The following is a 13733-nucleotide window of genomic DNA, read 5'->3' as shown; positions in this document are numbered from 1 at the left end:
CACCTGGATGACACGATGGCAGCCATAGTGCACCAGTATGCTCACCACACACCAGTGGGGAGGAGAACAGAGTGATGAAGCCAATTCATAAATGGGGATTATTGGGAGGCCATGATTGGCAAAAGCCAGGGGAAAATTTGGTCAGGACAACCAGGTAACACCCCTGCTCTTTTCGAAAAATGTCCTGGGATTTTTAATGACCACAGATAGCCAGCAGTCGGTTTTATGTCTCATCCAGAGGATGGTGCCTTTTTACAGTATAGTGTCCCCGTCACTACACTGGGGCATTGGGACCCACACAGACTGCAGGGTGAGCACACCCCTCACACCACCCCATCTACACCTTTGCAGGTTGGCTCATTCCTCTCAAAGGTGAGGGATGAGTGTTTAGCCCCATCCTTACAAGCAGGCTGCTATTCTCTGAGCTAGGCCAAATACCTTCCACACATTTCACCCCTCTATCACATTCATTAGCAACTAACTCAACTGCTGAAAGAGTTTTGGAAGAAGTGTTGTACAATACCTACTGTACAGGAGCTCCTAAGTGCAATGGAAACTGAGCAGAATATTTGAATAATATAGCACTATCAGGGTGAGAGATTCAGGTGTTTTCCCACTAACTGGGAATCCATCCACTTTCACAGTTGTCAGTAATGTACTAGGGAAGTTAAACCATTTCTTACTAAAGTAAACTAAACCTAACCCTAACTACTGTATGTGACTTTTCCATCTCTGTTCCTGATAGGTATCTGCTTTGAGAACTGTTACTATTCAATCGCAATGTGAAACACTTAAGGTAAACATTTTATCTGTGCAGCATTATAAGGATCTTTTTAGTATTTACCTCAACTCTTCAAAGCATACATCTATTTTTGTGTTTGCAGGACATGGTATGCCCGTTTGATGAGCCTGTGATCAAAATATTCATCCATTGGCACTTTCTAATGAACAGAAAAAAAATGTAAATGTCACCTCCATCCACTGCATTCCTGCCTTGGACCTGACCTCATCTTCACCCTACAAAACCATCCCCACTCTGGGATTTACAGTCAGATTTGCTTCCCATCAACACTTAATTAAGAACATCAGTCCTGCCAGTTACAGAGATTTTGTAACTATGTCCAAATCAATACTTCATATGCTGATACACATAAAAAAATGTCTTCTTTTGTCTAGCAGTTTAAAAGTTTAACAGCAGTTTAAAAGTTTAGGACTGTTTATCTGCAGATACAAAAAAAATGTAAAGTAAAATGTCTGGATTTTTTTTCACTTTGACATTATAGAGTACTTTGTGTTGATGAGTGGCAAAAAGTCTCAGTTAAATACATCACGTTTCTGTGCCAAGGGGGGTGAATACTTTTGCAAGGCACTGTAAGCTCTTATTAACAATTTAGTCACCCTACAATCCATCTTCCCATCTTGTATTATTCACAGGATATGATAATATCCCATCTTAAACACATGCTTGTGTGCAGACAACAAACGATTATTTTGCTTTACTCCACTTTTAATATCAAACTGTGCATAAATCCAGCCTTTATACCATTCATGGGGTTTATACCAGTCTGTGGGTTGAGTAGTCCTCCATCACACCGGAACAAGGAGGGCTTGTACTAATTCCCCAGCTATGGAGGCTGGCATGATATGACCCATGTTCAGTGCTAAAGCAATTCGGAGTGGGGAGCACTGGATGAGCATTTATGTCATGTCTCTTATCAGTACTCAGGAATGCCTGGTGAAGCTACTGGTTTGCCCAGAAGACTCACTTCTGAGAGCAGCTTCAGGAGAAGAGCCAAGTCCTAGTCTACAGTAAGTCTCAAAGCCAAGAACATACACAAAAACTGTCAAACCATCCCCTTAGTGAATTTAGATTTGTGCTCTGGACACATTATGGAAAATCAAGATATAGAGAGCTTGGAAAAACCCTAAGATTAAAGCATGAGGTCAGGGTACAGTGTTCTCTAGCCGAATAGAAAGAGGAACAGTGATTCACGCCACACACCCCCCCGTTTCTGGGGTTAACGCAGGAAACTCCTAAGGGAACTGAGATGTAGAGGGCAAACAGCAACAGTTACTATTAACATAATGAGTTTCGATCATATCCATAACTAACTGTTATTTGTGAGAAAGCTCTTTCCATGCGGACACTCTGAACCGTTATGCTATTACTTTAAAGACAGACTTCAAAACTGATGTGACAGATTCATTGCAAAGGGAAGCTAAAAGAAAAGCCAAAGAAATGCTGATCATGCAAATGTGGAGGAAGAAGCCTAGTATCATCCAAATCAGCAACATTTCCTTTTAGTAAAAAAAATACAATGTCTTTTCTTGTCTCGTCTTTTGTAGATGATGTGTAGGCAAATTATTACCTGGTTATTAACTAAGGAAAACATCATTGCTATGGCTACAATCACAGCTTTAGTTGATGTGCAGCTTAAAAGGATCATTTTGCACTTTTAGATATTATTGCATGTTGAATTTATAAAAGCCTGTGAGATGGGCAATGGAAGAAGTGTCTATTTCCAGGGTAGATCCATATTCAGATTTCTTTATTTTCAACTGACCTGTGGTACCTTTCAGTACCAATCAAAACAAAAGGCTAACTCCTTATTGGAGTCTTAATTTTATTTTTAATCAATGACTTCCCTATCTAGAAGGAGAAAAGACTAATTCCACACACACCCCGAAACTCCCTGCCGTGTAAATCAAATGCTTCATCGTGGATTAACTTTAATTTTCATACTTTTTCTTTGCCTCTCCCTCCATCTTTTCCTAAGAAAGACAGCCCTATTTTTTTTCACCGGGTTTATATTTTCTGCCAGCTGTGTCTATGTATCGCTGGGTTAGTTTCTGATGCCATTTTAGCATTGTGAGTTAACCTGTACTACCAATAAGCTCTCTCTCCAAAGAAGCAGTTTCATTCTGGGACTCACTTCATCGAACAGGTCAGGCTGATGGAATCCCTGTCATGGTTTTGCTAAAAAGGTTTCATGTTCCTCTGAGGTACAACAGGCGATAAAACATGGAAGACATTTAGTGTTAGCGTCATCTTGATTAAGGTCAGACAGCTCTCCAAAGCCTGCAAGCAAATTGTCATTGACGTCCACAGGTTGGGGGATGTCTATAAAACAATCCACAGAAACTGCTGCAAACGATTGAGTCCATCCTTCTAAACTGTAGTGTCTGTTATTAAGAAATTTGTTAACTGCTGTAGCGGTCACCATCCCAAACAGTGTTAGACACTGTGTTAGACACTCCCTTAATGTTAGTTACTGTTCCTTTAAGAAGAAAAGCAGCATGGGATGTAGTTTTGGACCAGCTGGGGTGGCGCAGTGGTTAGCAGGGCTGCCTTGCAGCTCTGGGGTCCTGGGTTCGACACCTGGGGTTCTATCTGTGTTGATTCTGCAAATGCTCTCCATGTTTGCATGGGTTTCCTCTGTTTGTTAGTTAAGAGAGCTTGTTTTTCTAATACACCAGAGTGCGTCAGTTCTCACCAATTTACCCTGTTCATTTCTCAGCCTGCGGGCGCACACCCAGGTCATGGCAAGGAAGGGAGCAAAAGGTAGAGAACGCTATTTTTATAGAAGCTACACTAAAGAAACAAGGCATAGTGTTGAATGCCACCAGCTTACCCTTAACAGCACTACATGAGTGGAGAAGCCAGTGCATATTTGTTTGGAGGGGTCCTCAGAAAGGTCAAAAGGTTGCAGACAGATAGGAGACTGTTTATATGCCTGAATGATTAGCTAGAGAATCATACCATTGTTGGAATAATAATAATAATAATTGCTTACACTTATATAGTGCTTTTCTGGACACTCCACCCAAAGTATTTTACAGGTAATGGGGACTCCCCTCAACCACCATCAATGTGCAGCATCCACCTGGATGATGCAACGGCAGCCATAGTGCACCAGGACACTCACCACACATCAGCTATCAGTGGGGAGGAGAGCAGAGTATTGGAGCCAGCTCATAGATGGGGATTATTAGGAGGCCATGATTGGTAAGGGCCAATGGGAAATTTTGGCCAGGACACCAGGGTTACACCCCTACTCTTTACGAGAAACACCCTCAGATTTTTAATGATCACAGAGAGTCAGGACCTCGGTTTTACATCTCATCTGAAGGACGGCGCCTGTTTATAGTATAGTGTCCCCATCACTATACTGAGGCATTAGGACCAACATAGACCGCAGGGTGAGTGCCCCCTGCTGGCCCCACTAACACCTCTTCCAGTAGCAACCTCAGTTTTTCCCCAGGAGGTCTCCCATCCAGGTACTAACCAGGCTCACACCTGCTTAGCTTCAGTGGGTTGCCAGTTGTGAGTTGAGGGGTGATATGGCTGCTGGAATGCTGAGAGGAAAGGATATCAGAGTCTAATGTTATTACTAAAAATGGCAACCAGGTAAAGAAGGTCTAATGAATGTCTGTTCTGTATATTGGTAAGGGTTTTATGTATTTGTGTGTCCAAGTAGTCCAGACTACCGTGCTATGAGTTGTTTGTCTTGGGATTTTTGTTTTACAGCATTTATAATGGTACAGCCCAAACCCTATTTAAAGAGTGTTCCGAGACCTAGTGGGGGTGAGTCAGTAGTCTTTAAACAAAGAGCAAGCTGCTTGTGATATTATTTTTTATATATATAACTGCTTAAGAAACCCAGTTAGTGCTTTTGTGGCCATCTGCATACAAAATGTTAATAAAACTGGCCTTTTGTTTGTTTTGAGTGCTGACTTGCCATCGTGGATCTTTTTTTCCTCTCCGTGAACAACATGTTCTCCGGCCAAACACTTTCCACGCAGGAGGCGTTGTATGACAGAAGGTTAATGGACATCTGAGAAAATTGGCCCTGGTGTACTGTAAGTGTTTGTGTTTATGTCTGCGTCTGCATCTGCTCTGTCATGGTGTAGTATCCCATCCAGGATGTATCCCGCCTTGCGCCTGTTACTTCCCTACTGTAGATAGACTCCCGCACTCCCCATGATCCTGAATTGGATGAAGCAGTTAGAAAATGGTTGAATAGAATTAAAAGAAAATGCAGCCAGACCAAACGGGGGGAAAAAAGTGTATTAATTGTGGCCTTTTGAGAGATTTCAGGGTAGAAGGAATGAAAGGACACTTTTGGTGGCTTCTTTTCCTGTTATGTGTTGCAAAACGGTTACTCTTGTTCACTAAAGCAGTATTTTCCAAGCCTGGTACAAGTAAATAACTATCTTCTGGTATATCCAACTGATTTCTTAACACAGGCCCCTTGATTTCATTTTCCAAATTGTGCCATATTTTATTTTTGCAGCTCTCAAAAATTCAAACATGGATGTGGAATTGATATCAAACCTGTGCCAGGTCCTAAGTTTCCCAGCTGCCCTCTTTTATTTATTCTGCCTGAAGTTTAATCAATTGGAAGTCTGCAGAGGTGGGGGGAAAATACTTCTTCTGAGAATGTTTGATTCTGAATACATTGACATTCCCACCTGTTTCTGTTAATCATCCATTGATCATCAATAATTACAATTTATTTATCAGAGTCAAATTCTTAATTGGCACGTTGACGAGTGACTGCATAAAGTTTTGAATGCTAACCTTGTTGGAAATAATGTATTTTTTTAAACAATCACTAGAGTGCAGAGCAGAAAACGTTTAAAGATAGTCACATTAATGAGATGCATCAATTAGCACCAGTGATTAAGGTCCCATTTGGAACTAAAATCAATAGGTGTAGTGTTCCCCTTCTCCCAGGGCTGGGGTTACTAACTGCTAAAACACATACCAAATTACCATATACAATTTACAGATTAAGTTTTTACATATGTAAAATACAAAGTTTATTTTTTCCTTTTATTAAATCATGGTCATTCCAGCCATTATCCAGTAGCAAAACTGTTCATTTCAAAGCAGGCGTGTTGATCTCACTTACTGGAGGGTCTGGTCTTTACCAGTTTTAATTCCAACAAGAGTTGTCAATTGAATAATAAAGAGGATTTTCTTAATTCAATCTTAAATGTAATGTTTTTTTAAGGCTCTTTTACAGTTGATTACCCAAAACGCTCACATCAAGTAGAGTGACTTTCAAAACACAACAGAGCCTTGTTACAAATATTTACACTTCCGGTTACTGTAATAAGCAGATCCACTGTGAAATTGAGAGGAGCAGCAATATTGGCTCAGTGGTTGGAATTGCTCTCCTGCAGTCCTGGGGCCCTGGGCTCATTTCCTGAGATGCAGCCTGCCTGGTGTTTGTATGTTCTCGCCATGTTTGTGGGGGTTTCCTCCCACACTCCAAAGGCATACTGGTGGGTTAATTGGCTTCAAGGGAATTTGGCCCTGGTGTGAGTGTGAGCATGTCTGTGTGCACCCTGGCACCCTGTACAGGGTTTATCCTGCCTTGCGTCACCGTTGCTTGCCGAGATAAACTCCGGCTGTCCCCTTGAGCGTGAATTGGAAGAAGTGGTTAGAAAATGGATGGATCTAATTGACAGCTCATGTTGGAACAGTAACCCGATGGCACTCCTGATTTAATGTCTTTTATTTAAGTGAACAAGCTCTTCTCTTTACAGACAAGGTTCTTTGTTTTATCTTATTTTTGGACGTCTGTCAGGGAATCAGACTCAAACGTGTTTTACGGACAAATTCTGTTTGTTCATGTTTGTGCAGTACCTTCCTTTTTGATTTTAATTATATACTTTATTAATAGTATATGGAAGAATTTTGGTAAAAGGTATCAATCTCTGTGCAGCTAATGTTCATAATTGCTTTACTAGGATTATTAAAAAAATAAAACTTTAAATACCTATTATAAATGGATCTGAATAGAACTGACAAGTATTCTTTATTAAAAGGATACCTCAATCTGTTGCAATACTTTTCACACCTATTGTGACATATGTACTGTAGGCAGGCTGCTTAAAGAAGACGTTTACACACTTTCACTTTCTTTCAGGAAAAAGCTGAGTGCGGTAAGTACAATTGTTTTAAAACAATTTCAAAAAGAGTGGATAATTGTATATATACAGTATATATCACATATCTTAGAATTATGGAATTACTTATGTAAAGTTCTGTAAATTAGTATTTATGAACAAAGTTTTAAATGTATACATGACAGATGATTGCTGCTTTTTGTACAATTTGCAAGCCAGATAGTGTACACTGTATTGACAGGATATTCTTAATAAACAGTCAGTCTCGCACTTTAAACAGTTCTGCGCTTTAAAAAACAAAACCAATATTGCTTTACCATCTGCATGAAAATTAATTCCAAATAAGACTGATTCGTTTACTGTAAAATCTTTACAAAGCTTTATATGTCAATAATAATGTGATTATATTATTGAGAATGTGATTAAATCACCTCAGAAAACAAATTGAAAAAACTGCAGCTACTGTAACTGGAATTATTACTCTGTTAAATGTAAATAAATGTAGTGTAAATGATTGCAGTTTTATTCTGAAATGAAGAGAGTTTAATAAAACAATAATTCACAGGATTTTTAAGAATATCTTCATCTTGAATCCTTTCACTGTCCTTACTGCTATGTGATAACATTATCACAGTACTTCTGGTCTGTTTTGTCCTTTTCCCAGGAAAAATGTCTCTGTATTGTGTGTTGGGAGTTTTCCTGTGCTGTATAACCCTCATCTTGAGCACAGGTAGGTTCTGCATCATATAAAAATCTATATAAATTAGATCATTATAAGACAGCAAAAAAATATTACAATTGAATGCCCTTCAATAATCTAACTGTACCTGTTGATGTCCATTGATCAAGATGCTTCACTCAGATGTCTCCAGTAAATTTCTTAAATAGCAGTTTGACCAGGGAGCTATGTCAGAGAGTGTTAATTAAGTAGAACAAGTAGAGGCTAATTCCACGCTGAAAAGTAGAAAGAAAAAACAATGTTCTGGGTGTCGAGCTTTCTTCAGGTGTAAGAAGGTTTAACAGCCTAGACAATGTTCTACTTTTCAATTTGAAACGAACCTTTATTTGTTCCAGGATTTGCTGTACATTTTGCTGATTAGAGTTTTAAATTACTTCACTAGATCACACTTGGTCATGTTGCGAGTCAGCTATCAGTGGGATTTGCAAGTGGTGAGACATGGGAAATAAGATGCAGAAAGATACTCTTTCAGTCTGCGCCCTGTTTCCTGTTATAGAGTCTGCAGCCTTATACAAGATGAATGGCTCTGAAGGTGAATGAAAGTCTAGCGCACAGCAGACAGACAAACACAGACACTCGCACCAGGGCCAATTTTCCCCAGAAACCAATTAATGCCAATTGGACTGTGAGAGGAAACCCACTCAAAGGGAGAACATACAAACTCCACACAGATAGCACCTCAGGAATTGAACCCAGGGCTCCAGGGCTCCAGCGCTGCAAAGTAGCAGTTCCAACCACTGACCCCCATACCACACAATCAGTTTAGAACAAATTCTCATTTACAGTGACAGCTTGGAGACCCATTTATACAGAAGCTTATTTCCTGGAGAAATCTGAGTGAAGCATTTGCCCAAAGGACAATAATAGCATCGTCCCACTGGGACTTAATCCACTGTCCATTCCACCCACTCTTTTACACTGTTGATATATACTGTAAATAACACAATGATTTCTGATCAGAAATTGATATAAACACAACTTCTAATACGCATAATCATTCTGATTGGATTACCACATTCTGTACTGCAGTCCATGTATGTTTCTTTTTCCTTTACAGACAAGGACTGTATTGTTGGAATTATTGGACAATCCACTTTGCTTCCCTGCGTGTATAAAAATGGAAATCAAGATATGCTGCTAAGTGACATTGGCATCGAGTGGAGAGCAGACAGTGTTGTAGTATACAGCTTTGTCTATGGAAAAGAAATTCGGGAAGTACAGGGCAAAGACTACGCCAACAGAACTCACCTCTTCACTGAAGTACTAAAGAAGGGCAATTTCTCACTGAGGCTAGAGGACATTAAAGTGAAAGACATCCAGTACTATAAGTGTATTTTTAATCGTAAGGGATTTGGATCCAGTGAACCTTTAGATCAGGTTTGCCTCACTGTCGCAGGTGAGAACTTCATGTGTGAATTTTAAATACTAATATGTGAAGAAACCTGAAGTGAAACGCAAAACCCATGGTCAGAAAAACCTTTTTCTACCTGATCAGAGCTCAATACAGTTCTGTGCTGAATACCGAGAAGAGACTAATCACGACAGGGTCAGAGCTCGGGTTAAGATGTTACTGAATAACAGAGTGACTCATTCAGAAAGCAGCAATGATTCCATGTGATTGACAGATGTTGTCAAACTACAAATCATTATATATTTCTACTTTCTTTACTTGATGTTAGAAGCGTTCAAAGTATGACTGTTTTTCTCTGTTCGACAGCTCATTACACAGATCCAGTGGTACAGAGAGATGCAGAAGGAGGTGAAGCCCAGTTCAACTGCTCCTCTGGACAGGGTTTCCCTGAGCCCACAGTCCACTGGCTCATTAACGGGGAGCGCCCCCCTGTGGACACAGTGAGATCAACTGTCACACAGGAGCCTGACACTAAACTGTTCTCTGTCAGAAGCCTCCTCACTGCCAACGTCACTCAGGAGATCATTGTGTCCTGTACCATAGAAAACCACAGGCTCAAAGAGAACAAGACTTCTGCAGTCATTTACTGTAAGTTTTGTATTATTGTAAAGTAACTGTATTTAAGATTATATACCTACATAGCTCAACCTGTGAGACTTTCTGCTCAGAGAACAGCCTGTTGATCAATAATTCACTGGTTACCCCAGCTTCCTTTATTTCACTAGTGTAGGTTACTTTGGGATAATTAGCTATCTGTTCAAATTCAAATTCATATTATTCTGTGGATGGAAGATCCAGGCTTTTGTTTTATGGAACCTTCACAAAAGAAACTCTCAAAAATCTGATATTTTGAAGATCCAGGATAATAATAATTATAATAAGAAGAATTCCTTACACTTATATAGCACTTTTGTAGAAATTCCACTCAAAGCGCTTTGCAGGTAATGGGAACTCCCCTCCACCACCTACAATGTGCAGCCTCACCTGGATGATGTGATGGCAGCCAAAATGCACCAGAATACTCACCACACATCAGCTATCAGTGGAGAGAAGAACAGAGTGATGAAGTCAATTTATATAGGAGGATTATTAGGAGGCCAAGATTGGTAAAGGCCAATGGTAAATTTGGCCAGGACCTGGGGTAACATGCCTACTCTTTTTGAGAAACACCCTGGGATTTTTAAATGACCACAGAGAGTCACGACCTTGGTTTTACATCTGATCTGAAGGACAGTGCCTTTTTATAGTATAGTGTCCCCATCACTATACGGGGACATTCGGATCCATCCAGGCTTTGGGGTGAGCACCCCCCTACTGGTCTCACTAATACCTCTTCTAGCAGCAATCTTAGTACTTCTGAGGGGGTCTCCCATCCTATTTATCAGGCTCATGCCTGCTGAGCTTCAGTGGTCTACGAGTTGTGAGTTGCAGGGTGATATGGCTGCTGGCAAAGGATATTTCCTCTCTCATTTTTTTTAAAGATGTTCAACACAAACACAAAAGTCTCAAAGTAAACAGACTTCTTAACAATTCTGACTTAACAAGTCTGACTGTCAAGTCATCCTAATTGTATTTAATTTTTAAAGGGTAGGCAAAAACATACATACATCACTTATTTCAGCAGTTTCACATTAAGAAAGCTGTCATTTCTACTTGTTACAGAAATGGCGAAAGCAATATGCATGTAACACAGGAATGGTAACTGACACAGTGTTGTACATCATGTACACATGCTCCTTTCGATGTTGTTATCCAAAAAGAGGAGTTTGACAATATTCTTCTGTTGTTAAAGTCAATGCTACTTTGCACAGGACAATATTATTGCATATGTAATGCGAGATTAATACAGTAAGCAATATTGTTAATAAATTAACTATTGCATTTAAAAGCAATAATATCTCTTCTAAGCGCAATAATTTTCTGTTCAAATAAAGTACTATCTTGAATTTTTTCTCCTTGTTGCTCATAAACTACTTGTATCCAATCTGCCTACAAATAAAGATGCAAATGGTTAAATTTATTATTATATTTATGTTCAGAGGCAAATAGGTACTGTGGTGTACTTTCTTCAACTCATTTTATTTACTCGCAGCCAATGAAACATTACAAGCAGGTGTTTCTTCAAACACCACCTGCAAAGAACTCCAGGATGTGATTTTGACTCGGATATTTCAATTTCATTTCAGACAGCATTCAGAAAGATACAAACACTGGCACCAACACTGCACAGGTGGTCGGAGGAATAGTTGGAGGTTTTCTGATAGCTGTTCTGATAGGTGTAGCTATGTGGAAGAGGAGGGAGTTATTCAAACGATGTGGTATAGCCCAGTGAAGGTAAGTGAAGTGACCTAATGAAATATTTGTGTCTAAGCTTCCCTGTTTGTTAATATGTGTGTGATGTGTGTCTCAGTGTCTGTGCTGACTGCACATTGTGGGTGTGTTTCAAGGGGATCCTGATGAGACTGATGAATGTCTTGAAAAATCTCTGAGCACCTGAGAACTGAAGCGCTCGTGCCTCCTGAGCACAGATAACACAGCCCTGTGGTGAAATTAAATGATCTCACTCCGCACTCCACATGTTGTCAGAATCTCATTGCCCTGTTCGCTGTCCTGTGATGCTTGCCAGTCACATGGGAGCAGAGGCCTGGTGTTTCTGGCAGTGGAGCAGCACAGTGTCAGCTCAGGCCCTGAGTGTCAGTACGCTGTCACAGTGCAGGTCCCCAGGCTTCAGAAAGAGCCAGGTAGATCACAGCCTGAAACTCCACTGCAGGAGAACAGCAGGTGTAGGGACCTGCAATTCTAGTGTAATTCTTTCAGATTTTAAACATCTCAAATAGTTTGTGGAGCAGCAAATAATTTAAAAATATGCATCACTAATATTGCAAGAAATAGCAATTATTACAAACTGCAATACGTAGACTTCATAGTTGATCACTTTTTTGGCTAGTATTTTAATCTGAAATAATAGGTTGTTTTAATAACTGTTAAATGATTGTCTCAATGCTGGAAAGAGCTATACAAAGCTCCACAATCTTAAATCTTTTCTGTTTCTGAGGAACAGTTGAGTTTTCCAGGGTATACAGTTTGCGAAGCACCACCTTAAATAAAAAGTGCTGTCAGTTTCAGTTAATTTGTTTCAGCTGTCAGTTTGTTTTTCACATAAAACAAGCCTCAAGTCTGTTTTCAACAGACAGCTGAGTGTCCTGCCCATCACACTGGATTGTGTTGTTGAAGTCTACAGCTGGCACTCAGACGGAGATGAGCTCTGGTCCCTCTGCTGTGATGTTTCGCACGGGAAGCCGATCCCTGCCTATGGAACGATGACCGTCTCATGACTGTGTCTCTCGCTCTCTCCGTGTCTGTGTGCTCTGGGCAAGTGAGAAAGCTTACCATCTCTGTTTTCTCTATTGAAGGAATTCAACAAGTGATGTCTTCATTGTTTTTATACACCACTTGTCATCCCATGGCGCTAAGGAGAAACTGGATTCGGGAACAAATAAAGAGGATGAAGAGAAGAATAATGGGCTAAATATGCTGTACCTGGCGTACAGGCGAATAAAAGTGATTCTGCTTCCGAAAGATACCACTGGTGTTGCCTTTTGAAACAGAACTTTAAATTCTAAACTTACATTTTATTAAAAATGTTAAATACTGAACTTGTTTCCATTTTCAATTGTTATGAATATTCTGTACAGATCAAACTGCCAATTACATCATAAAGTATTGTTACAGCTTTAGGTGACTGGAAGTGTCTCTTAGATTTGAGATAAGGTTTGTGACACTTGGAAGAGTAAACACTTCAAACCTCAAAAAAAGGAAGATGTTTGCTGAGGTCTGGGGGGTCCCTTGAGCAGAAACAATCCTAAGGTTTACCTTAGTGTACCTAGGGGAGTTATGGTTTAATGACTGTCAAGGAGCAGTACCGAAACACACAATATAAGATGGCATTAACAGGGAGGAGAGGAGAAGGAGGGAATAAGAAGAATAGAGGAGAAACAAGGAGCAGAGAACAAGGAAGGATAACAGTCTGGAGGAGTTGGGACTTGAAGCTTGTGCCAGACAAGAGCCCCTACTTCATGATCATCCAGACCAAACCTGACTGGAGCTACTGTAAGTGTTTGAACCTTGTTATAAAGAGCATGTTATTCTGTGGTTTGAGTAAACTTGGCTTTCCTGGGTAAAAGATACCTCAGTTAGAAACATCTTTCCTGCTTAGGGTGCTTTTAATTGATAGGGATATAGGTTCCCATTTATTTTGTGGCATCCAGGATGCAGAGAGAGATTTAACTGCAGGTTGCTTTGTATTTAGTTAGAAGGCAGCTTATCTCTTACATTATGTGACCTCTGTAGGCGTTAAGACTCTAACTTCTTCAGGTCCTTTATGAGCCCGTAGGTGGTATTGTTGTTTCTCATGAGACTACAGGAAATGTGGTTTGGTTATGTATTACAGCTGTCTTTAGATAATCCTTCAAGGTCAAGACTGCAGACCTAGTTACAGAGAACAGTTCAGCTAAAAGAGTGCACAAGAATTTGGTGGTCTGTTTTGGTTACTGTTTACAAGGATCATTCTTGCTTTTAATTGCAAAAGTAATTTTCTGCTGACTATAGATTACCACTACTGTACTATACCTTCCAGTGCAGTGCCAGTCTGTGATGTGTATTGCA

General features: G+C 40.0%; 1 protein-coding gene across 1 annotated transcript; it reads left to right on the top strand.

The window, feature by feature from the left end:
* Positions 1–6874: 6874 nt before the first annotated feature.
* LOC107079182 (CD276 antigen-like) lies at positions 6875–12600 on the top strand. Its single transcript, XM_015361494.2, has 6 exons — positions 6875–6954; positions 7583–7648; positions 8715–9053; positions 9375–9656; positions 11255–11402; positions 12482–12600. The coding sequence occupies exons 2-5, from the start codon at positions 7588–7590 to the stop codon at positions 11398–11400; spliced, it is 828 nt and encodes a 275-aa protein (XP_015216980.2). The 5' UTR covers positions 6875–6954; positions 7583–7587; the 3' UTR covers positions 11401–11402; positions 12482–12600.
* The last annotated feature ends 1133 nt before the right edge of the window (positions 12601–13733 follow it).

Source organism: Lepisosteus oculatus, chromosome 13 (genome assembly GCF_040954835.1).
Source record: "Lepisosteus oculatus isolate fLepOcu1 chromosome 13, fLepOcu1.hap2, whole genome shotgun sequence".
In the NCBI taxonomy this organism is placed as follows: domain Eukaryota; kingdom Metazoa; phylum Chordata; class Actinopteri; order Semionotiformes; family Lepisosteidae; genus Lepisosteus; species Lepisosteus oculatus.
Note: the sequence above shows the minus strand (reverse complement) of the source record. Positions and strands in the feature narration are given on the sequence as shown.